At 41.9% G+C, this 26000-nt stretch overlaps 1 protein-coding gene across 1 annotated transcript in view; it reads right to left on the reverse strand.

The window, feature by feature from the left end:
• Positions 1 to 6: 6 nt before the first annotated feature.
• rrm1 (ribonucleotide reductase M1 polypeptide) overlaps positions 7 to 26000 on the reverse strand; it is a 35581-nt gene continuing 9587 nt past the window's right edge. Inside the window, exons 3-19 of the mRNA XM_043692567.1 lie at positions 22605 to 22782; positions 21262 to 21362; positions 20828 to 20887; positions 20710 to 20749; positions 19242 to 19404; positions 17428 to 17569; positions 15869 to 15952; positions 13220 to 13381; positions 12691 to 12770; positions 11712 to 11913; positions 9398 to 9547; positions 8720 to 8941; positions 5658 to 5734; positions 3236 to 3371; positions 3030 to 3125; positions 1066 to 1254; positions 7 to 325 (exon numbers count right to left, since the gene is read on the reverse strand). Of these exons, the coding sequence (XP_043548502.1) occupies positions 143 to 325; positions 1066 to 1254; positions 3030 to 3125; positions 3236 to 3371; positions 5658 to 5734; positions 8720 to 8941; positions 9398 to 9547; positions 11712 to 11913; positions 12691 to 12770; positions 13220 to 13381; positions 15869 to 15952; positions 17428 to 17569; positions 19242 to 19404; positions 20710 to 20749; positions 20828 to 20887; positions 21262 to 21362; positions 22605 to 22782 (2265 nt within the window). The 3' untranslated portion in view covers positions 7 to 142. The remainder of the gene's footprint in view (positions 326 to 1065; positions 1255 to 3029; positions 3126 to 3235; positions 3372 to 5657; positions 5735 to 8719; positions 8942 to 9397; positions 9548 to 11711; positions 11914 to 12690; positions 12771 to 13219; positions 13382 to 15868; positions 15953 to 17427; positions 17570 to 19241; positions 19405 to 20709; positions 20750 to 20827; positions 20888 to 21261; positions 21363 to 22604; positions 22783 to 26000) is intronic.

Here is a 26000-nt window from a genome sequence, read left to right on the forward strand (position 1 = left end):
TCACATGACATTGTATCTGTTAACAGATGAGATCTGGTGAACTGAAACGGTTCCTATAATTCCCTTCGATGTTGGGTTGCCAGTGATACCTACACCCAATATTAAAAGCACACCAGCAAAGCCTCAGGCAACACTCCTGGGTTTAAGAGCCACACATCGTGCAATCTGCTCTGTTCTCCAGAGAACACACCATGGCTGCTTTGTTCTTCTCCTTAACACTTGTAGCCACTGCTGCATTTTCCTGGAGATTTTCCTTATTCAAAGTGAACTGGATAGGATTGGCTGCAGGGCGGGTCCTTAAATAATACATGCCAGTCTTCAGTCCCTGTGAAATGAAGCAGAGGGACTGTCAATGTAGCAGATTGAGTCTTTCACCTCTCAATAAATTGCAATTGTTTTAGTCTTTACAGAGTTAACTCTCCAAAATATTTTAACACAGACAAACTTGATACAGGTATGAAAGAGATATTTTAGGACAGGTTACTAAAAGTTTCATTAAAGCTTTTCAGGTGTCTCAAAGAAACAGACTGCAGGCGAACGGTAAAGCATTTCGGGAAGAAATTCTAAAGTTTATTATAAAGACAGGATTCAACCGTTATCAACAATGGAATGATTAAAATCACAACGTTCAAGATAGCAGAATTGTAGGCACAACAGGATCTCAGGGGTTTGGATAAAATGTTACTCCAGAGTACTATGCAACTAATTTTTCATTCATCTGCATTCCCCAGCACCCCAAGTTTGTTTCCATTCTGAAGACATTCACTCTTGCAGGGGAAGAGAACTTGCTATACACACCAACAGACTCAGCAAGACACTGAACAAGTGACAAGTGGGAATAGGATACTGATCCCAGAGTTCAATCAAGCTTGCACATATCCATTTTCCGATATTTGGGAGTTTTTTAATTGCCAATTCTACTCAACGACTCATCAATTTTAACTTCTATCTACTGTATTCTAATACATAGAATGTATGTCACACAACCCACTGAAAGATGTCATCTCTCTGCACTTTGTACTTGCCATTTGGCATATGAAATCCATATCCATCATTATGATTTACCTGCTTCCAGCCATAGAAATGCATGCTGGTCAGCTTGCCATAATTAGGCTCAGCAACGTGTATATTAAGCGATTGGCTCTGATCGATGTGTGCTCCACGGTCTGCTGCCATCTTAATCACAGTCTTTTGCGATATCTCCCAGACTGTCTTGTACAGTGACTTAAGGTCCTCAGGAATCCCCTCAATGCCCTGCCAAAAGAAACAGGTTCATAGCTCCTACAGACATCACGCTCTGCCCCAGCGCCCACCCCCAACCAATTAATGTCTCTGCTCTTTCACTTTCCTCTTCATTACTCCTTTCAGCATAGTACCAAATGCTCATAACACATACAATGGCAGGATTTTGTTCAGCATAACAGTGGCCACAACAAATCAGAAATTCACCTCCATTTTGTTATTCTGTTGGCTAAAGCCTTTGCTGAATACATTCATGGCAAGAATGTAATGGATGGAATCCAATACTTTGGAGAGGTAAAGATGGCGTAGAACAAGCCTATTATCTGGAGGCAGGCCATATAGAGGCACAGCAAGAAGTCACTTCACAAGGATATTGGATATCTTGAGCTCTTTCAAACTGGTTGGAAGCCAACTAAAAACATCAAAGCAGATTGATATGGGTTGTTAGGTAAGACCATTAGGGATTATAGAATCAGAGGGTAAGGATAGAACTAATAAAAAGATCAACCATGATAGATTAGAATGACAGAACAAAATCAATTGCTGTTGTGTTGCAATCTTGATTTGTGATGGGCTATGTAACACTAGCAGAAGTATTTGGTTGTTGCACTAAGTGTGGGAACATTAGGAACAATTTAAGGCAATGTGTTAATGGGAAGTGGATTGCCTTCAAGACTTGCATTTATATATTGGAAGTCTCAAAACTCTTCACAGCCAATAAAGTACTCAGTGTAGTCACTGTTGTGATGTAGGAAACATGGCATGCGGTATATATACTATTGGTGAGGTTTTACAGTGATGTGATAATGACAAGACAACCTGTTTTAGTAATATTAATCAAGGAATAAATACTGGCCAGGACACAGCAAGATTTTCCTGCTCTTTTCTGAAACAATGCCATGTGTCGTTTTATCAGTGTTGGTTTTCTCATCCAAAAGATAGCAGCTCTCTCATTACTGTAGGCACCAGACTTTGACTTTTTAAAATTATGCTGAAGTCTGGGGGGGTCAGGAATCCTAAATGCTGCGATTCTAGCAGCGCAAGTGAGATATGGCTGACACAGAAAACATGCCTCCTCACCTGTCTTCACTGGATGACTCCTTACTCAGATTTTGTCCTCTGGTCCTAAATATATTGGTCTGAGCATTGAGTATAGGAGTTGGGATGTCGTGTTGTGTCTGCATAGGACATTGGTTAGGCCACTTTTAGAATATTGTGTGCAACTCTGGTCTCGCTCCGACAGAAAAGATTTACAAGGATATTGCCAGGGTTGGAGGGTTTGAGCTATAGAGAGGCAGAATAGGCCGGGGCTGTTTTCCCTGGAGCCTTGGAGACTGAGGGGTGACCTCAGAGGTTTATAAAATCATAAGGGAAACAATAGCTGTTTTGTTTCCCTCCTTCTTTGAATAAACATTATAGTGTCAGTTTTTCAAATTCTCTGGGACTTTGCCAGCATCTCAAGGTATTAGGAAGACTATTACCATGGCATCCACTATTTTTTAAAATCCTAGGATGTATCCCATTAGGTCCAAGGGACTTATCAGCTTTTAGCCCCATTAGGAAAAAAGTGCTTGCAAAACTAATGACAGTTATTGCATTTATTTCCTGCACCCCCTCCTTTTACCTTCTTGATTACTTTTGGAATCAATTTTCATATTTCTAGGAAGAGGAAGCAAGACACTAAGACCAGATGAGATGGATACAGGACCAATGAGAATTAAACTGAAGCTAATGACAGGATCTCTCTGAAGTGAACAAGATGAGTCACAAGAAGCATTTTTTTAAACCTGGATAGATCCATTCTGAGAAATGATCCGGTTCTTCATGTCTTCACTCCACAGTCCACGTTCAGTCAGGTCTTTCAGTAAATGTGGGTTAACAATCTGTGGGGATAATATATAAAGATGCTGAACTTGCCAAGTCTCATTGTTTTAAATATTACACTGCCTATATTACTTGGTACTTTACGCCTATTTATATGAAGGCAACTGACCTGGAACTCTCCAGACAATACTCTGCGTGTGTAGATGTTGCTGGTGTATGGTTCAATTGACTCGTTGTTACCTAGGATCTGAGCTGTTGATGCAGTAGGCATCGGAGCAATCAGGAGGCTGTTCCTAACACCATATCTAAGTGAAGTGAAAAGTGCAAAGAACAAGAAGCCTCATTATGAATTCTCAGGAAAAGACTAAAGTTTAACAAAGCATCAATCCAAGAAAAGACAAACTTTCAATTAGAGTTTGACACATTCTACATCATAGATTCAGGCAGTACCAAAAGAGGTCATTCAGCCCGTTGCAGTTGCACCCGCTCTTCGAAAACTGAAGTATACTAATTCCTCATTATCCACAGGGGATAGGGGTCAAAACTTCCAGCAAATTATAAAATGCAGATACCTCTCAAATGTAACTTTCCTATCTACTGCAAGGGACAGAACAATCAGACCAGATGAGTCAATGGGAAAATAAAAGACAAGGTCTGGTAGCAAACCAGTAGATCAAAGAATGAGTGAAGATATGTGAATCTGCTTTCTTCAGATTCAAATTATCTTTGTTTATGGGATGTGGCTGTTACTGGGTATGCCTGAATTTAATCATACAGCCCTAAACTGCCAGGGAGAAGATGCTGGGGAGTTCACTGCATCATGAACCAATGCAGCTCATCTGATGTAGAGACATTTTCTATGCTGTCCAGGAGGGAGGTCCCAGATTATGACCCAGTGACATGAAGAAATAGCACTATTTCCAAGTCAGATGGTCAGAGGTTTGGAAGGGAGAGTGCAGGAGATGGTGCTCCCATGTATCTGCTACCCTTGTTCTTATACATGGACATGGCAGTGGGTGTTAGAAGGTGCTGTCCAAGGAGCCTTGGCAAATTTTTGCAGTGCATTTTATAGGTGGTACACACTGCTACTACTAAATGTTGGTGGTGGAGTAACAATGTTTGTGGAGGTGGTGCCAATCAAGTGGGCTGCTTTGACCTGGATAGTTTTGAGCTTCATGTCTGTTATTGGAGCTGCACCTATCCAGGCAAGCGGGGAGTATTCCTCATACTCATAACTTGTCCTTTGTCAATGTTAAGCACGTTTTGAGTGTCAGATGGTCAGTTACTGACAGAATTCCTAACCTGACCTTTTCCTCATAGCCACATATACATATGGACAGTTCAGCTGAGATTCTGGTCAACTGTAACCCCCAGGATGTTAACGGGACATTCAACAATGGTAATGCCATTAAACATCCTGGGGAGATGATTAAATGCCCTCTTGTTGGATATAGTCAAAAGGCCAAGTATCAAACAAATATTACTTGCTACTGTCAGCCCAAGCCTGGATATTGCCCAAATCTTGCTGCATTTGGACAGACTGCTTCAGATTGAGGAGTCGCGAATGGTACTGAACATTGTGCAACCATCAGTAAACATCCCCACTTCTGATCCAATGACAGAAGAAAGATCATTGATGAAACTGGCAATTAACAGATGGGCAATAAATGCTACCTAACCAGTGTCATCCTCATCCCAAGAATGAATAAAGAAAACAGCTGAAAATAACTGGGCCAAGGGTACCTCAGAGTTTCCTAAGAGATTTCCAAGGGCTAAAAAGATTGACCTTCAAAAACCACAACTATCTTTCTTCATGCCAGGTAAGACTCCATCCAGAGAGCTTTCCTCCCCTGCTTTGCATTGATTCTAATATTGCTAGGGCTCCCAGATACCAAACGCAGTCAAATACTGCCTTGATGTCAAAGACTGTCACACTTTAACCTCACCTCTGGAACTCAGCTCTTCTATCCATGATTGAACCAAGATTAATAACATCAGGAGCTGAGTGGTCCTGCAAAACCCAGATGGAGTATCAGTTTACTTTATGGTGCAACTGCTACTTGATGGCACTTGACCCCTTCCATCATTTTGATGATGACAAAGTCAGCAGGCCTTCAAATGTGCAGCAGCAACATTTGGATGTGGAAGTGAATGCCATCAGTATGCCATGTGCAGAAATCAAGAGGAGCTGCAAGCTCACGCAGCTTAGAGAAAACATCGGTCATAACATATTCAAAATGAAGGAAGGATTTAGGAGGTTAAATATAAGACTACTAAAGATACTAATCCTCCAGTTTAGGGTCAGGTGTACTGAAGAGGAAGGAAAATATCACAATTGAACAATGAACTGCATCGTAAGTGCCACTAATGACTTTGATAAGCCCAATAAAATCCTCTTATACACTTAGCTTCATGCCCTACTACCAAGAATACATTAGACAATTTTCCAGCCTGAACAACTCAGTCTCTTAATTTTTAAAATTTAATCCAAGGAAAATTGAACAGAAATTTACAAATCCACCCCCACCCCCCCCAAAAATATAAATCTCCAAAATCCTCTTTGCCTTTCAAAATTATTTGTGGAAATTTACTTTGCAATCTTCTCCTTTAGCCCCTTCCAGTCCCAAAGGTCAGTGGGAGTAACATTCCACATGTCATACTGAAGGATCTGAAAGCAGAACAGTAAAATGTGATACATGTAAGCATTATGTCCTCATTAGTAAAGAACAATGCAATGCAACACAACCATGGAAATCAATACCAACATACACTGTACCTAATCAAATCCCCCAGCCCTCCACAAAGTGTTAAGAGTACACACTGCTCAGTATCACGCGGGGCAATGCAGTGGCAGGTGAAGCAATATAGAGGGAGCCATACTAACTAAATTGTGCTGCACTGATACACACAGCAGTAATTGTTCCAAGCAGTCAGTTCTCCAGCAGTTAATCCAACTTGGGAGTACATATCGGCAAAAATATCAACCACACAGTGCATCAGTTAATCAGACCTCACACAGAAAGAACCATTGGATAGTTATCTATAGCAAGCATTTCCTGTTGGCTTACATTAGCTAATTGGGTACAGTTGCACAGTGGTTATTTCACTGAATTTGCAATCCAGAGGCCTGAAATAATGATCTGGAAAACAAATTCAGATCCTACTGAAGTCTTAAAATTTGCAAAAAAAAACAAGTAGGGAAAGTGACCAGAAAGCTGTCCAATTAAACACAGCCAGTTCATAAACATCCTACCTATAGTTTATAGAACAGGTAATGCAGAGGTTATAAAAAGGGAGAAACAGAATAATCACGACAGGAAAAAGTACTGAGCAAACTATTAGGATTGAAGGTAGACAAATCAGGCCTGACAGCTTACATCTTCGGGTCTTAAAGGAAGTGACAGCAGAGATAGTGGATCCGTTGGTTATAATATTCCAAAATTCCCTGGATGTGGGAAAAATTCCACTGGATTGGAAAAATTCTAATAAAACTCACTGATTGAAAAAGGGAGACAGAGAGGTAGGAAACCACAGACCAGTTAGTTTTATATCTGCTGTCAGAAGAAATTAATGACATGAAATTCAGAACATCAAAATACACCTATAGGGTAAGCATGCTTTTATGAAGGGTAAATATACTTGACAAATTTGCTAAAGTTCTCTTAAGATGTAGCTTGGGTGGCAGAATGGCTCAGTGGTTAGCACTGCTGCCTCAGCCATAGGGATGCAGGCTAAATCCAACCTTGGGCAACTTGTGGAGTTTGCACATTCTCCACCTCAGCATGGGTTTCCTCTGGGTACTCCGGTCTCCTCACACAGTCCAAAGATGTGCAGGTTGGATGGATTGGCCATGGGAAATTACCCACAGTGTTGAGGGATGTGTAGGTTAGGTGGATCAACCATTGCGAATGCAGGGTTACCAAGATTGGGGTGGGGGCGAGAGAGAAGAGAGGAGTGTCTGGGTGGGATGCTGTTTGACAGGTTGGTGTGGATTTTAAGTCCCAAATGGCCTGCTTCCACACTTTCTTTGACTCTACAATGTGCCAATTATCATGGATCATGTGGATCCTGTAGAAACAGCATATGTGGATTTCTAGAAACATTTGATAAGGTACTGCATAAAATATTAATACACAAGGTAAGATCACATGGGTTTAGGGGCAATATTCACTTGGAAAGTTGATTGGCCAACCAATAAAAAGCAAAGTTGGGATAGAACTGTCTTTTTCTAGCTAGCAAGACAATGAGTGGGGTGCCATAGGGTTCAGTTCGCAGACCCCAACTACTTATAATCTGTATCAATGACTTGGATGCAAGGATAGAAAATACTACAGCCAAATTTGCAGACAACCCTAAAATGTGTGGGAAAGTAAGTTGCAAAGAACTAAGAAATTCACATATAGATATGGACAGGTTGGGTGAAGGTGTCAAAGTTTAGCAGAAGTTTAATGAGGATAAGTGAGAGGTTATTTATTTTGGTGAGAGGAATAGAAAGGAAACTTATCATTTAAATGGAGAGAAAGTTCAGAATGCTTAAGTGTAGAGGGATCTGGGAGTCCTATGCACGAATCATACAGAAAACTAGTTTGCAGGTACAGCTGGTAATAAGACAGGCAAATGAAATTTTGGCATTTATTGCAAAAATGAAGAGAGTATAAAAGTAGGGAAGTGATGCTACAACTGTACAAGGCACGAGGTGCACCTGGAGTATTACATACAATTTTAGTCACCTTGAGGAAGGATGTAGTTGAATTACAGGAAGTTCAGAGGAGGTTCACTATATTGATTGCAGATCAGGGGTTCTTCTTATGAAGGGAGATTGAGCAGTTTAGATCTCTATTCTCTGGAGTTTACTACAATGAAGGGAAATTTAATCGAGGTCTAACATGCTAAGGAGATTGATGGATGTAAGAATGTTCCCCCGTATGAGAATCTAGAATGAGAGGTCAGTTTTAGAATAAGGTGTGGCAGATTTAAAACAGATTAAAACAAATTACTTCTCTCAGGCATCATGAATTTATGGATTTCACTACCCCAGAGTGTAGTGGATGCTAGGACACCGTAAATTTAACGTGGAGATAGATCTTAAATTCTTGATGGGTTGAAGGGTCATTGAGATTGGGAGGAAAGTAGAGTTGAGACAGAGATGAGATTGGCCATGATCTTTCAAATGCTAGAGCAGGCTCAAAGGGCTGAATTGATTATTCCAGCTCTTCATTCTTCTATAAAATGAACTTGCGGCTCTTATTTGATTGGGCTTACCTATGAGTCCAACCCAATGTCAATGTTACAAATTCTCAAATTCCTCAATAGGCACCTTTAGAAAGGCATTCAATTATTAGGCAGCTAACCACTGCCATCTCAGGGCAACTAGGGATAAGCAACAAACTGAAAGTGATTCCTGTAATGCCCAAACCAAACACAAATGAATAAAACCCAAGGTGTCAGGAACCACAGTGGTTATGAGAATAGAGTAAAGATAAATAGCAGGGAAACTTAAAAGCACAGACCGTAGAATGTGGAGCCTCAACAAGATTATAGGTATAGAACTTTGGTCAGTGCAGACTTGAAAGACCAAAGCGTCTCTTCTGTACTACATGATTCTTTGAGACACCAGAAACGCTTTGTGCTCAGCTTCAATACAACCACTTACCCCCTTGCTGACAGGACAGCCCTGATAACTCTCATAAGGGCCCAGTTCTTTGGCCAGGTCACAACTTGCATCCAGTGCTGCATAGTAAATAGTCTCAAAGATCTGAATGTTGAGTTTCTGAGCTTCTTCACTTTCAAAGGGGTAACGCATCAGGATGAAGGCATCTGCAAGCCCCTGAACTCCAATTCCTATTGGCCGATGCTTTTTATTAGAATATTCCGCCTAAAACAAAGTGGAAATGGTCAACAGGTTAAACACTCATCTCAAGCCATGTTATTTTTACATCAGAACTGCTTCAGACCCCAGCAGTCTCAATGCTCACAAGTACAAATACTCCTGTGCTAATATCCAAGACCTAGTCAATCGCTTTATTTAAGAGGAAAATACATGCAACCCAAATACAAATCCTCTTTCATAGATCAACCTCTGAAACAATAGAAAATTTACAGATTTCAGAAGTGTCATGCCTGTGCTGTCTATATAACTAGCCACTCCCAGCTTTTGATTCCTAGCCCCTTGAAGTCACAGTACTTCAGAAGCACATCTAACATGATAAGTATCTGCTTTCATTACCCTTTCAGACACAGACAATCCCCCCGCAATCCACTAAAATGTTTTGCTCCATTATTTAACCACTGAAACGCCTCACTTACCTTGGCCCTCACCCCCAGTGCTTACCTCTGGAACTGGATAGTAGTTCACTTCAATGATTTTGTTCAGGTTTCGAACTACTACACGTGTTACCTCTGCTAGTTTGTTGAAGTCATAAGTACGATCAGCAGTGACGTACATATTTAATGCCAGAGAAGCCAAGTTACAAACTGCAACCTGCCAACAAAAAAATACACCAAATGTTCAAAGTTTGAGAAGATTTGTAGCTCGGGTGCTCGTTGTTGTGGTTCTGTTCGCCGAGCTGGGAATTTGTGTTGCAGTCGTTTCTTCCCCTGTCTAGGTGACATCCTCAGTGCTTGGGAGCCTCCTGTGAAGCGCTTCTGTGATGTTTCCTCCGGCATTTAGACCACTATAAATGCCGGAGGAAACATCACAGAAGCGCTTCACAGGAGACTCCCAAGTACTGAGGATGTCACCTAGACAGGGGGCGAAACGTCTGCAAAACAAATTCCCAGCTCGGCGAACAGAACCACAACAAGTACAACAAATAAATGGTGAGGGCCTCAAAGTATCACAAAGCATAGAAACACACAACTTTCTCAGCAATAATGAGCAAGACACTAGTAATTGTGTTTCAGATACACAAACCAGAAGTCCAATACAAGGCTTCAACTTTTGCACCTTTGGGGGAGTCCAGAATCCTTTAATAATCAGGTTTTCACCAATCATTAACCATAAATTAACAGAAGTACTCTGGAGCAGACAATTAGCAAAACATGACTTCTTGTCATGGAGTTATGTCATAGGCAACAGAATATTTGCAAAAATATGACCTCTAGCAATTCTGAGGAAGGGTCATTGGACCAGAAACTTTCATTCTGATTTCTCTCCACAGATGCTGCCGGACTTGCTGAGTTTTTCCAGCAATTTCTGTTTTTGATACCATACTACAGTTTGTTTTTGGTTGTTCTGGAGATATAGGTATCACTAGCTAGGCCAGCATTTATAGTCCATCTCTAATTATCCTCAAAAGTAGCAGTGAGCTGCCTTTTGAACTTCTGCATGCACCTGTGGTCCAGGTGAATCCATAGTGTTCAGGAATAATTTCTAGGATTGTGACTCAGCAACAGTGAGATATATTTCCAAGTCAGTTGGTGTGGGGGGCCTGGAGAGAAACTTGCAAGTGGTATTGTATTTCATCAGCTATCCTAATAGCTTTTTAAGTGCTGGAAATTGCATGTTTAAAGGTGCTGTTGAAGCAGGCTTGGCAAATTGCTGCAGTGCATCTTGTAGATGGAACACACTGTTGCTACAGAGCATCGGTGGTGGAGAGTGTGGATGTGGTGCCAATCATGTGGCTGTTTTACCTGGCTGGCACCATTCCATCACTCTTGACTTATGCCTTGCAAATGGTGGATAGGCAGTGGGGCAATCAGGAGGTGAGTTACTCACTGCCACAGCACAGTGGTTAGCACGGCTGCCTCAATTCCAGGGACCTGGATTCAATTCCAGTCTTGGGCAACTACGTGTAGAGTTTGCACATTCTCCTTGTGTGTGGGTTTCCTTGGGGTGCTTTGATTTTAGAAGGGGTTAGCCATGCAGGGATACTGGAATGGGAGAGAATGACCTTTGGAGGGTCAATGCACACAATGAGCTGAGTGGCCTCCTTCTGCACTGTAGGATTCTATGATTCTAATTCCTGACCTGACATGCTCTTGTAGCCACAGTTTTTTTGACTAGTCCACTTTAGTTTATGATCAATGATAAACTCGCAAGGTGTTGACAATAGGGAATTCAGCAAAGGTGATGCTTTGAACATTAAGATACATTAGTTAGATTCTCTCTTGTTGGTAGGTGTTTGGCGCAAGTGTTACTTGAATGTTAATTGACCCCATGATTATCAGTGTGGACCAGCAAGCAACACTATAGCCCCCTAATCTTGTTTACATGGGAAGAGTGTCACTCCAGGGACTTCAATTCATAATCCACAGTAGTGAGCAAGTGCAGTTTTACTAATACAATATTAAGGAGAGACATTGCCCACCTCATCTGCAAAAAGCAAAAGATTCCACAGTTTAGATCTCAGAGCAGGGGAGTTCAACTGCAGATTAATATACAGCCTTTAAGTAACACTGAATAAAAATTACCTGGTCATTATTTTAATACTGTGAGAGATCTTGCTGTGCATAAATTAACTGCTATATTCTGCCAAACAGCAGAAGAATGCTGGTAATAAACATTCTAAATCTTCAATGTATCAATTAACAGAAATGCTAATTAAAGACACAATCTTGCAGTGGTGGCTTTTTACAAACTGTTCTCTGTAGCAGCTTGGTATTTCAAAATCAACAAGACAATGTCTTTTTGTGCATTTACTCACTTCATTATTACTGGTATATTCCACAATCTCAGTGCAGAGATTGCTACATTTGATGGTACCCAGATTCTGCTGGTTACTCTTCCTGTTGCAGGCATCTTTATACAGCATATAGGGAGTTCCTGTCTCAGTCTGAGACTCAATGATTGCATACCACAACTGTTGTGCCTTCACCACCTTGCGCGCACGTCCTTCTTTCTCATATCTGCCAGAAGAGAAAGCTAGATAATAATAATGCTTGTGGGCTACAATTTGAAGGATTGCACAGGGTAGAATAGAAGAAACAGGAAACAGATATATTCTGGGAACCCAGCAAACGATGGAAAGATGGTGCGATTTCAACGAATTTATTTTTAAAAACCCAATTGTTTCTTTTAAAATCTGGAATTAAAAATCGAATGAGCAAAAAAAAAAAACATTGCCGATTGCCATAAAAATCCATCTGGTTCACTAACTTCTTTCAGAGAAATTGCTGTTATTACCTTGTCTGTCCTACACGTGGCCGCAGACCCATAACAATAGGATTAACTCAAATGCCCACTGGGAAACTAGGGATGGACATTAAATGCTAATCCAACCAGTGATGCCCACATCCCACAAACAAATTTTAAAAATATGACAGAGTCATATAAGACAGAGCTTGGGGCCACGGTGTGGAGATGTCTAAAAGTCTATTTGTTTACATTCATTCTTGCTTAGTAAACTCTTTAGTCTTCATTAGAATTCCAGAAGTATCGGCCAGTGCGTTCATTAACTGCCACAGTTTAAAAACATTAGAGTCTATTAAAAAAAAATCCAAGTTTCACTCTGGCATTGGGTTTGTTCAACATTAACATCAACTGGGATTATGTTATGACGTGCATAATAGTGAAATGAGTGCAAGTCAGCACGCTCCTCACATCTCAGCCATAAAACAAGGTTTCAGATAGCTGCATTCTAAACCCAGGTCGCCCCATCTTTCCTACTTGAAATATCTCCTTACCTCTCATACAGAGTCTCAAACTCTTCTCCCCAAGTTTCATCGAGGCGCGGACAATCATGGGGACACATCAAAGACCAATCCTACAAGAATCAGAGTGGTGAGTGTGAAGTGAAAATCAATTATGAAAGGAGCCCATTCACTTCAACACAGACAAAAGCTGTTCCAATCTAACTACTGTTTCGTCTGGTCATGCCATCTTTCACATGGCATTTAAAGTGGATCTTGAAGGTCACAAGCCACTATTCAAGAAACGGAGGTGGTGCCATGTTGCCTAATATTGTTCTCTCAATTAAAATCATCAAAATCAATTATCAGCTCACTCCCACTTTGCTGTGAGGGAGCATGCTGTGTAAATAATTGTCAGTTTTCAAAACTAGTTCAGAGCACATAAACCCCTGTGGTACATCCAGAGGGTAAAGCCATCCAGGAATATGTTTTCCTTAACAGACATTCAAGTAGTTGTCTTATCCCCTGCATCTGTACTCCCTACTTGCGGCCCCTCTCCATCAACTTATTACTAGCTTTTTACCTGGTTGTTCTCTACACGTCTCATAAAGAGATCTGGAATCCAAAGTGCATAAAATAGATCACGAGCTCGCTGCTCCTCCTTCCCAGTGTTCTTCTTCAGATCCAAGAAGTCAAAAACATCCATGTGCCAGGGTTCCAGGTAAATGGCAAAAGCCCCTGGTCTCTGCACAAGACAAGAAAGCCAATCAAACTCAGGTCAGTTGTCACTGAAAGTATTGAAGCTATTATTCAAACATTCCACAAATAAGTTTCTAGACAAAATGTGGGCTTGAGATATGACTTAATCTGAAGGTCCAAGAGTGGCCAACCATATGAATTCATTAAGGGTGTCAACAAGTTCTGGATTGAACTTGGTATCTTGTGGCTGTAGATTCTGATAAGTGAGTGACAACACCTTCTACAGCTGAACAGATAAATATGCTGGTCTGAAGACAACTGATGCTTTATTCCATTCTGGGGTCAATAGTCTTCAGAAGGTTCTCCACAGAGCATTGGAGGCCAAATCATGATATGCTCCAAGTTCAAATATAATTTTGATTGAAAAAGTAGACTGGGGGACAGGCAGTGGAGTTAAAGAACAGGCCAGCCATGATCAAAGTGCTAAATGGCTTACTACTGCTCCTTTTTCTTGTGTTATGTCCATTACCTCTAAATCCTACACCGGAATTAGCTTTCAGTCCCTTGAAACTGCAGTCCAACTTCATTTCCCTGCCCTTCGCCCATAACATCAAAAGGTCTGTCAACTATCTGAAAATCTCAACTGACATCCAGCATCCAAACTTTTGAAAGTTTTCTAGATTTCCACTAATATTCAAGAGAAAAGTTACCTCCTATCTCACTCCTGAATTGTCCATTCTAAATACGAAGAGTCTGGAAACGAACCTTCCAGCTCAGTAAGCAAACCTACATGTGGTAGATGTGAACTATATGGACTACAGCAAGGCATTCGACAAGGTTCCCCATGGGAGACTGATTAGCAAGGTTAGATCTCACTGAATACAGGGACAACTAGCCATTTGGATACAGAACAAGCTCAAAGGTAGAAGGCAGAGGGTGGTGGTGGTTGTTTTTCAGACTGGAGGCCTGCCACAAGGATCGGTGCTGGGTCCTCTACTTTGTCATTTACATAAATGATTTGGATGCGAGCATAACAGGTACAGTTAATCTTAGCAGGACATATACACTTAATGGTGAGGTCCTAGGGAGTGTTGCTGATCAAAGAGACCTTGGAGTCCAGGTTCACAGCTCCTTGAAAGTGGAGTCGTAGGTAGATAGGATAGTGAAGGCAGCATTTGGCATGCTTTCCTTTATTGGTCAGAGTATAGAGTACGGGATTGGGAGGTCATGTTGCGGCTGTACAGGACATTGGTTAGGCCACTGTTGGAATATTGCATGCAATTCTGGTCTCCTTCCTATCGGAAAGATGTTGTGAAACTTGAAAGGGTTCAGAAAAAATTTATAAGGATGTTGCCAGGGTTGGAGGATTTGAGCTATAGGGAGAGGCTGAACAGGCTGGGGCTGTTTTCCCTGGAGCGTCGGAGGCTGAGGGGTGACCTTATGGAAGTTTACAAAATTATGAGGAGCATGTATAGGGTAAAAAGGCAAAGTCTTTTCCCTGGGGTCAGGGAGTCCAGAACTAGAGAGTGTAGGTTTAGGGTGAGAGGGGAAAAATATAAGAGACCTCGGGGGTAATCTTTTCACACAGAGGGTGTGTGTGTGCGGAATGAGCTGCCAGAAGTAGTGGTGCAGGCTGGGTACAATTGCAACATTTAAGAGGCATTTGGATGGTTGTATGAATAGGAAGGGTTTGGAGAGATATGGGCCGGGTGCTAGCAGGTGGGACTAGATTGGGTTGGGATATATGTTCGGCATGGAGGGGTTGGACCGAAGGGTCTGTTTCCATGCTGTACATCTCTATGACTATGACTCAAAATGGAGGATTAAGAAGGGCTGAAGAAGGGCTTATGCCCGAAACGTCGATTCTCCTGTTCCTTGGATGCTGCCTGACCTGCTGTGCTTTTCCAGCAACACATTTTCAGCTCTAAATGGAGGATTGTCTGCTACCAATACAGACTTGTCCTTCTCTCTCCATCCTTTATAAATTTTGTACTTGCTTCTAAACTACTTCATCTTTAAATTCTTCCAGTTCTAGTGAACGGTTGCCAAGCTGAAGCTTCAACTCCATAGATACAGCCAGATCTGCAGGGTGTTCCAATTTCAGTTTTTCTGGAATCTAGGGTATTGCATTTTCGCACTGTATATCTATAGCAGGACATTTTTTCTCTCCTTTATTTATTCATGGGACAAAGATGCCACTGACTAGACCAGCATTTACTGCCCATCCTTAATTACCCAGAGGACAGTTAGGAGTCAACCACATTGCTGTGGGTCTAGAGTCACATGTAGGCCAGACCAGGTAAGAATGGCAGTTTCACTTCCTTGAAGCGAAACAGAAGGGTTTTTCCAACAATCAGGAATGATTCAAGGGCATCATTCAAACTCTTAATTGCAGACATTTATTGAATTCAAATTCCACCGTCCGCCACGGTAGGATTCGAAAGTGGGTCCCCAGAACATTATCTGGGTTTCTGCATTAACAGTCCGTCAACAATACCAGAGGGACGTCACCTCCTCGTATATTAACAATTACCTTGTTTCCACCCTGGTCCACATAACGTGCTGTGTTATTGTAAACCCGCAACATCGGGACAAGACCATTACTGTTTCCATTGGTCTGAAATGATAAGAGGTCATTATCAATAAGTTATATTAATATAGTCCCTCTAATTTGAGAATCATTGAGGCACTTGACAAAGTGCTATCAAACAAACATTTGACACCAAGTAGGAGGAATTAAGAAGTGAAACCGGATTTGATAACTTAGAGCCAAATCACCCAATGGTGGAATAATTAAAATTAAAAATTTACACAGGACTTGTGATCTCAGACAGGAAGCAGGTCACCACATTAAAAATGTCCACCTTGATCCCTCTACAGATAAGTATCGCTTAATTGTTACTTGAGCTTCTGACTCAACCACCTTTTCAAGCAGCGAGTTCCAGCATCCCAGTACAAGAGTTCAAAAATTCTCCTACACACCTCCCTCCCTCCTCCCCCACCTTTGATCCCTCTACCAATGAAAATCAGAATTATTTAGTTTAGAGCAACACTGGATGAAATAAATAGTTAAATCAACATCATACTGCCACTGGTGATTTACTGCACATGTATCCATGGCCCCACCTGGTGGTAGCATTGCTCATATGCCAAGGCTTACACAAAAGGCCAGAATTAGAGGAGCATAGGGACCTTTAAGGGTTCTAGGGCTAGAGGCAGTTTTTAGATTAGATTACTTAGTGTGGAAACAGGCCCTTCCGCCCAACAAGTCCACACCGACCCGCCGAAGCGCAACCCACCCAGACCCATTTCCCGACATTTTACCCCTTCACCTAACACTACGGGCAACTTAACATGACCAGTTCACCTAACCTGCACATTTTTGGACTGTGGGAGGAAACTGGAGCACCCGGTGGAAACCCACGCAGACTTGAGGCGGGAATTGAACCCGGGTCTCTGGCGCAGTGAGGCAGCAGTGCTAACCACTGTGTCACCATGCCACCCACAAATTGGTCCAATCACTGAAATCAGTCCTCTTGGAGTTGAACACTTCCCTAATTTGTTTTGTTCCTTTTCATAACCAGCTTATGCCAAGTGATGTTGCGATGAACAGAACAGCAAGGGAGGGGGATCAGGGCTAGAGAGTGACATGTTTAAAGCGAGTGATCAAATTGAGGCACATTATGAAGGGGTTTGATAAATATAGATGCAGAAAAAGGTTTAATTATATAGATCAAAAAAATGGCTACACATACAAGATAGTTACTAATATGTCCAATCAGGAATTCAGGAGAAACCCACTTTACCAAGAGGGTAGTGAGAATATTAAATTAGCTACCACAGCAAATAATTGGGACAAATCTTAGCTAAATTTAAGGGGGAAGTTAAAAAATAACTAATGAAGGAGAAAGGAATAGAAGAGATAAAGAAATGAAGACGGGGTGGGAGGAAGTTGAGTAAAAACACCAAGGAGCATTGTAATTACCACACAATTGCAGGTTTGTGTGGTAATTACAATGCTGAACACTTCCCCACAGCATGAATGGCCACTGCCCATCTGCTGAATGTGCAAACCGTACTCTCTGTACTCACGCCAGCAATGTAGCTTCCTGTCGCTCGGATACAACTCACAGCTACACCAATCCCACCAGCAGACTTGGAAATCAAAGCACATTGCTTCAAGGTGTCATAAATCCCTTCAATGCTGTCATCCTTCATGGCAAGCAGGAAACAGCTGCAAGACAAAGTCAGTTCAGTGGGTCAACAGAGAGGGTCCATCCCTTCCTTACTAAGGATTCATTGCACAAGCCACCACTCATTCACAGGATGAGGGGAAGTCATTGGGAAGGCCCACCTTTGTTGGGCTGGAGATGGTGGTAAACAGCAGTTCATCTAATCTAGGTATGGGACTCTGAATTTACCAACATCTGACCTACAAACACTCCTAACTTATGAACAGCTCCTTTACATTGTCCATCAACTTGTTCTGACTCAAAGAAATTGACTAAGAAACAGATTCCAAAACAAAACCTATTTGCAACGCAGGGACTGCCTGTATACCTGCAATGCAGTCTTTTTTTTTTTTTAAAGTGGTGTGATACATTTGAATGGTTTGCAAGGCCTTTCAGAGGGCAGTTAAAGGTCAACAACATTGGTGTGGGTTTGAAATCATATGTACATAGACCACGCAAGGACAGCAGCCTTCCTTTGTCACAAGAACACGTGAAACTAGTAGGGTTTATGACAGTATGGTAGTTTCACGAGCATAAACAATGAGACTGGCATTTTATTCTATATCGACTTATTGAATTTAATTTTCCCAGCTGCTGTGGCATGATTTAGAAACTTGCCTCCAGTGCATTCATCCAAAATACTGGATTGCTTGCACAGTTAAATAAGCACTAAACTATCCTTCCCCAGGATGAATCAGGAATTGCTGCTGCTCAACACTGAGCTTTGATTCAAACAGGGAAGATTGATGGAGGAAAGCAAAGTCTCCTAATAAAGGTGTTAGAAGAAATAAGAAAAATAATCATAGCAGTAGTGATGGGAGGCTGGAAGCAAGCAATGATAGTATTCACAGACAAGATAATTTACTGAATTTTTCCCAAGAGCAAACTTGTGGACAATCAGTAAACGTAACTCTGAAAATAGCTTAATGAAAACTTTATTGACTGCCTTCAAGGAAGGGAAGCTGCCAACTCTATTCAAAATGATCCACACAATATGTTTGACTAAGTAAGTGGCTTATTCTTTTTCAATCATTCCTGGGATGTGGATGTCACAGATAAAGCTATAAAGCACAAGATGATTCCTAGTTTCCCCACAGTATCATTTTTATTTTAATAATTTAGTATAATTGAGGTTTTGCCAGACCATTTCAGAAAGCAGTTAGGATTCACATTGTCATGGACTTGGAGTCACAAACTCAACGTGAAAGTGTAATTCCCTCAATTATGTTTAACAACTGAAGGTACTCAGTAAGACGATGGGTCTGTTGAATATTGTATGACCTTTCCATAGTAATGTTTGGTCACATTAACATGCTCAATTATCTTGCAAGACTCTGAAGCATTCAAAAGCTAATAATGAACTGCAGTCTCATTAAGTATTATTTGACCAAAATGCCCTGGTTCAGTTCCTCTATTGCCCAAGACACCTCAGGATTAGAAAACATCAGACAAAGTAAAACAGCATGAAGGTCACTTCAGTAAAGCTCACAGACTAGAGGAAGGGGAAGTAGAGGAACGTACTGAGGAGCTTCTAAATAATTATTCTGACTCCAACCTCAGAAGTTAATGAGGCTGGGTATCAATGATAATAAGTGCAAAGACGAGAAGAAAGTGCCTTAAAGAAAATTCAACCTTTAGAAACAATGGGGAGTAAAGCTGAGGACAGCTCCATACCTTGAGAGTTGAGGTCTGTTGGTACCAGCATTGAACAGGGTAGGAGAAGCATGAGTAAACCACTTCTCAGACAGCAGGTTGTATGTTTCAATGGCAGCATCAATATCACGTTTGTGGATCCCAACAGCAACCCTCATGAGCATGTGCTGAGGCCGTTCTGCCACTGAGAAACAAGAATCCATGTCAAGCACAACATAGCATCTTATCAGTACATATAGAATGAACCTGAATCCAACACTACTATGAGACTGCGAGGATTCTTAGGGACACAACAGGTTCAGGCTAACTCAAAAGACCCCTCACTTTTCAAGGGCTACTGCACTGAATTGAGTTCAGCACTAAATCACATCATGGGGTGAGTGCGGGAAACAGCTGTGCTACACTAATGGACTGTATCAGCCAAACATCCTCAAGTCAATTCCTATACACAATGGATACCCGAAACGCCTATCACAAACCAAGCCACAAGAAAAGTCAATCAACCAAAGTGATGCTGGTCAGCATTTCATTAGAACACTGTAACCAGTTCAGTAAGGAATGAATCTATTTTCCTACCAGTTCAGGGTCATAAAGATTAAATATCACTAAAAAGAAAGGAGAGAGTTAAACCACCACTCCATTCTCTGCTCAATGCTGAGCCAAATCCTAGAAACAAAAGGACACTAATTAACATCCTAAGGGGCCTTGACAGGGTAGATGTGGAAAGGATATTTCTTCTTGCTTAAAAATGAAGAGTCACCCATTTAAACAAAACGTGACAAGGAAAAAAAATTTCAGAGGGTTGAGCACCTTTAGAACTCATCCTCAAAATGCAATGGAAGCAGAGTTTTTAATACTTGTAATATGGACAGAGATTCTTGATAAGCAAGATAATGTTATCTGGGGTAAGAGAAATATGGAGTTACCCAGTCATCCGTGATTTTATTGAATGGTGATGGGGTGGGGAGAAAGAGAGATTTGACAGGCTGAGCAGCATACTCTTGCCTCATATGTTCATAAACTACGAATATTCAGAGATCAAGTCTCTGCAGTGAAGGAACAAATTTCAACTCCACTTGTGGTTGAGTGGAGTCGAAATACCCATTAGCCATAATTAAATAGCGGACTGGACTCGATGGGCCGAAAAGCCTTACTTCCACTCCTATGTTTTATGGTCTAAATACAATGCAGGATAAACTTAGCAGGTCTGGCAGCATCTGAGGAGAGAGAAAAACAAGTTCCACGGTGACTTCTTCAGAACTTTCTTTCCCATCAATGCTGTCAGACCTGCTGGGTTTATCCAACATTCTCTATTTCAGATTTCCAGCATCTGTGGTATTTTGTCCTTGCTCTACCAATTAAGGATTGAAATAATGGTTATGAAGAGAATTGCTGACTCCTCTCAGCTGACATTTCTTCAGCAAGGGATCCAGTGAGATATCCAATCTCCGCTATCCTACACCAAGAATTAACAGCAAATTAAACATACCTTTCCCATTGATCTTTAAAAGATAGGAACGCTCCAGTGTCTGTGAAAAAATAATGCAAACGTAAGCCAACATAAAGGTATTAACATAAAGTGAACACCACCTCATCAACCAGCTCACCTTGAATCCGAAGTAATTATATGAGAAGTCCCGGTCATAGATAATGGCAGAATTCAGGCGCTAAATGAAAAGAAAAGCAAAGCATCACTTTAGAAGAAATCTGTTATTCAGCTAATCCCAAAGACACCTCACCCATTCAGATAAGTCCTGAGCATCAAACATTACTAGTCAGTAAACATTACAATATTGCCCTGCCTATAAGGGAATCTATAGATGGATGTACAGGGATCAGGGATTTAGATTTCCTGAACCAAAGGGTACTGAGGCCAGTTGCTGCATCTAGAGTACACCTACTGCAATTAGCCTAGATCCTGGATCAATCCTGGTTCTTGTCAAAACATCTAAACATTATAACATTATAACATTTGCACCTTCAGTGTACACAAGGGAGTTAGAATTACACCCCACCAAACCCTGAGTAAGAAAGCACTTACATCTTTGTTTTCCAGTACAATCTCCAATGTTTCTTTGGAAATCATGGGTGAATGAGAGTTAGTAAGAGGGTTCACATAGTTATACAAATCTTCCATGACCTCTGCAAAAGAAAAAAAAAGTTATCAAGCAAAGAGGGGTGTTAACCTAATCTAACCTCATGGCTAAACCTTCTCATTCCTGGAACCATTCTTGTAAATCACTTCTACACTCTCTCCAATGCAAAGGGTGGCAACTGCCTGGACCATGCTGCCAGAGGTGGTTGTAAAAGCAGTCAATAGCAGCATTCAAGAAGCCCCTGGACAAATACATGATTAGGAAGGTAATAGAGGTATACAGATTCTGTGTGAACACAGCATTAGTATGGAAGACCATAAGACATAGGAGTGGAAGTAAGGCCATTCGGCCCATCGAGTCCACTCCGCCATTCAATCATGGAAGGGGAAGTCGTGCCTGTACAGGCCTGGAGGGCTGAGGGGCCTGTTCCTGAGGGGGCTGTATTGTCTTTCGTTCATTCAAACATTTCCTATGATGTGGCACCCAAAACTATATACAATACTCCAGGTGGGTGGATGGGCTTGCTCCTATTCTCTATGCCTCTACTAAACCAGAGGATTCTGATGCTTCACTTGTTGTCTCTCCAGTCATCCTGCTACTCTCAATCATCTGTGCACATATATATCCAGGTCCTTCTGCTCCTGCACTTCCCTTGGAATTGTATCCTTTTTTTGTATTGTTAGATTAGATTAGATTGCCTACAGTGTGGAACAGGCCCTTCGGCCCAACCAGTCCACACCAGCCCTCCAAAGAGAACCCACCCAGACCCATTTGCCTTTGAGTAATGCACCTCACACTATGAGCAATTTAGCATGACCAATTCATTGCAAAGATTTGCACATCTTTGGACTGTGGAAGGAAACCAGAGCACTTAGAGGAAACCCACGCAGGCATGGGAAGAATGTGCTAACTCCACACAGACAGTTGCCAAAGGTTGGAATCTAACCTGGGACCCTGGTGCTGCGAGGCACCTAGCCTGCACGTTGTTGGACTATGGGAGGAAACTCATGCAGACACAGGAAGAATGTGCAAATTGCACACAGACAGCCACACAGAAATGAATCAGAGTCCCTGTTACTGAGAGGCAACAGTGCTAACCAGAGTCATCTAGTCACCCTAATGCTACTCGACATTGAAATTTGTCTGCCACCTACCCATCCACTCCACCAACTTGCCTAGATATCTGATTGATAGAATCAAGAGTCATTACAAAATCAACTGTCAATATGACATTGGCCTGCACATTTGGTCAATCATTCTATCGCAAGTTCTCTCAAATATTACTCACCAGAGAAAACCTTTTTGGTTTCTTTGTGGAGGTTGGAGACTGCAATCCTTGCAGCAAGAATGGCATAGTCAGGATGCTTGGTGGTCATTGTAGCAGCTGTTTCTGCTGCTAGAGTATCTAGTTCGACAGTGGTAACGCCACTGTACAGACCCTGGATCACCTTCATCGTGATCTGTGCCTGAAAGACAAGTTGATCCATCACCGCAGGAAAGCAATGCACAAATTAGTCATCAATTGGTGCACAAACTGCACAGACATTTAACTTGTCCTTTCAAAATGACCAGGAGAAAGTGAGGACTGCATCAGAGCAGAGTGTGGTGCTGGAAAAGCACAGCAGGTCAGGCTGCTTTTTCAGCACCACACTCTTGACTTTAAGTGACTGACAACATTTGCAGCAGATTATCTAAACATCTTGGTGTTCTTCTGTCACTCATTAGAACAAACAATAATTCCAAATTTATTGCAAATGACTAACATGACTTTTTACTTCAGAACAGTAAGGCACCAATCGGCTGACAGGTCTACGGACTCAAATTCCTTGGAAATTCAAAAATGGTTTACAAGGCAAAAGCATCTGTATGACTCATTGATTATTCAGGAAGTGCTATAAAATCTCAAGAATGGAATAAAGAACAGTACAGCAGAAGAACAGGCCCTTTGGCCCACCAAGACTGTGCAGACAAATGATGCCTTTCTGAACTGAAAACCTTTCACCTCTACATGGTCCATAACCCTCGGTTCCCTACATTTTCATATATCAGTCAAGATATCCTTGAATTTTGCTACCACATTCACCTCCATCACCTCTTCTGGCAACACATTTAAGGCACTTACATCCCTCTAAAAAAACTTGCCTCTCACATCTCCTTTAATCTTACCACTTTATTACCTTTAACCTACATTCCCTAGCAATTAACATTTCTAACCTGGAAAACCATCATCTGCCTTTTCTCCATCCATTTCCTAGAGTATTCTGTCCTGTCATACCTTCTGGCAATCCTCACTATCCGCAGCTCCCCCAATCTGTGTCATCCACAAGTTTACTGATCAGGCCACCTTCAATATCCTCCAAGTCATTTAAGCATATTACAAATGGCAGGGATCTCAGCACCGATCCCTATCGGGCAATTAGATAATTGTATAGCATTAAAGAATATTAACAACTTGTACAGTTAGAAGTAGGGCCTTGGACAGTGTTATAGAACAGAGACCTAGGGGTCCAGGAGCACAATTCTTGGAAGGTTGCATCTCATGTAAATGGGGTGGTTAAGGCATTTACCATACTTGCCTTCATTACTCAGACCATTAAGTGTAGGAGTTAGGACATTACGTTGAGGTTGTATAGGACACTGATTAGACCTCTTCTACAGTACAGTGTCCAGTTCTGGTCACCTAATTATAGGAAGGATATTAAACTGGAGAGGGCTCAGAAAAAGATTTACCAGCTCATTGGAGGGTTTAAATTATAAGGAGAGGCTGAATAGGCTGTGATGTTTTTCATTGGAGAGTAGGAAGCTCCAAGTTTTACAGAGTGGCAAGGAGATAGGGCAGAGAGAAGAGAGGGCTGCTGGGAAGGGCACGTTTCTTTTTTTAAAAAGAGTGGGTGAGATCTAAGCCAGAGACAGCAGGGTCTCCCTCCCACCCACCTCTAACATTAATAAGCGTCTAATCTGAGTTCTTCAGATTTTCTTTTTTTTACCCCCCTCTTCCTTGTTTAGTCCTGTGTGGGCTTTCAGATTAGCAGGGTATGGATGATAAGGCAGTTGCATGTTCCTCCAGGAGAATGTGGCAGGTGAAAGACACAACACTTCTCTACTGGCCACATCTGCGGGAAGTGCACCCAACTCCAGCTCCTCGAAAACAGTTAGGGAACTGGAGCTGGACAAACTGCAGATCATCCAGGAGGCTAAGGGAGAAATTGAGGGGGTCACTCCACAGACACAGGATAAGGACAGCTGGGTTACTGTCAGAGGGAGGAAAGAGAAGCGACAGACAGAGCAGGATCTCCTGTGGCCACTGCCTTTAGCAACAAGTATACCATCCTGGATACTGCTGGTGTGGACAGCCTACCAAGGATACATAGTTGCCAGATCTCTGGCACTGAGGATCAGAAGGGAAAGGGGGGAAATAAAATATAGAAAAAAATGCTAACGGTAGGGGACTCAATAGTTAGATGGATTAACAGGAGATTGTGTGTCAGGAACAGGAGTCCCGGAAAATTGTCACTGATCGGGTGTACAAGATTCTGAAAGGGGAGGGTAAGCAGCCAGAAAACATGGTACATATTGGTACCAATGATATAGCCAGGAAAAGGATTGAGGATCCGAAAAGGGGCTACAGAGAGCTAGGGTGGAAGCTGAAGAGCAGGACAAGTTGAGTAGTGCTCTCAGGTTTGCTATCAGTGCAACGAGATAGTGAGGTGAGCAATAGGCAGCTGGTGCAGGAGGGAGGGTTTCAAATACGTAAACCATTGGGATGCCTTCTGGGGAAGGTGGGACCTGTACATGAAGGACAGATTGCACCTGAACTGGAGGGGCACAAATGTATTGGGTGGGAGATTTCCGCATGTGGTTCAGGAGGATTTCAACTAGTTTGGTGGAGGGGGAATGTAGTAAATCTATCAGGGAGGTTTTTCATGTGGTGAAACACAGGGATCGGTTAAGGTGTGTCTGCTTTAACACAAGTAGTGTCAGAAATAAGAGTGGTGAACTTACAGCATGGATCAGTACTTGGGACTATGATGTTGTGGCCATAATGGAGACATGGCTTCCACAGGGGCAGGAATGGTTGCCAGATATTCCAGGCTTTAGAAAGTTTAAAAAGAAGGAGGGTGGTTGTAGCGTTGCTAATCAGAGTGTGCATCACAGCTACAGTAATGATAGTTGTCCAGGAAGGTTTGTCTTCTGAGTCAGTATGGGTGAAAGCTAGAAACATCTAGGGAACAGCCACTTCATTGAGGGTTTTCTACAGACCCCCTAATAGCAGTACAGAGATTGAAGCACTCATGGGCAGATTTTGGAAAAATGCAGATGTAGCAAGGCTGTTAAGGTGACTTCAATTTTTTCACTATTGACTGGGACTTCCATAGTGCAGATGGTTTGGATGGAGCAGTTTTTGTCAGGTGTTCAGGAGGGCTTCCTTACTCAGTATGGAGATAGTCCAACAAGGGGAGGCGCCATTTTGGATTTGGTGCTCGGCAATGAGCCAGAACAGGTGTCAGATCGCAAGGTAGGAGAACACTTTGGTGACAGTGACCACAACTGCCTCACATTTACCATATCCTTGGAAAGGGAAAGGAGTAGTTACCAAGGGAAGATATTTAATTGGGGAAAAGGAAATTATGATGCTCTCTGACAGGAGTTGTGAAATTGGGAGCAATTGTTCCACAGAAAGGAC

Source organism: Chiloscyllium plagiosum, chromosome 6 (assembly GCF_004010195.1).
Source record: "Chiloscyllium plagiosum isolate BGI_BamShark_2017 chromosome 6, ASM401019v2, whole genome shotgun sequence".
Taxonomy (NCBI): domain Eukaryota; kingdom Metazoa; phylum Chordata; class Chondrichthyes; order Orectolobiformes; family Hemiscylliidae; genus Chiloscyllium; species Chiloscyllium plagiosum.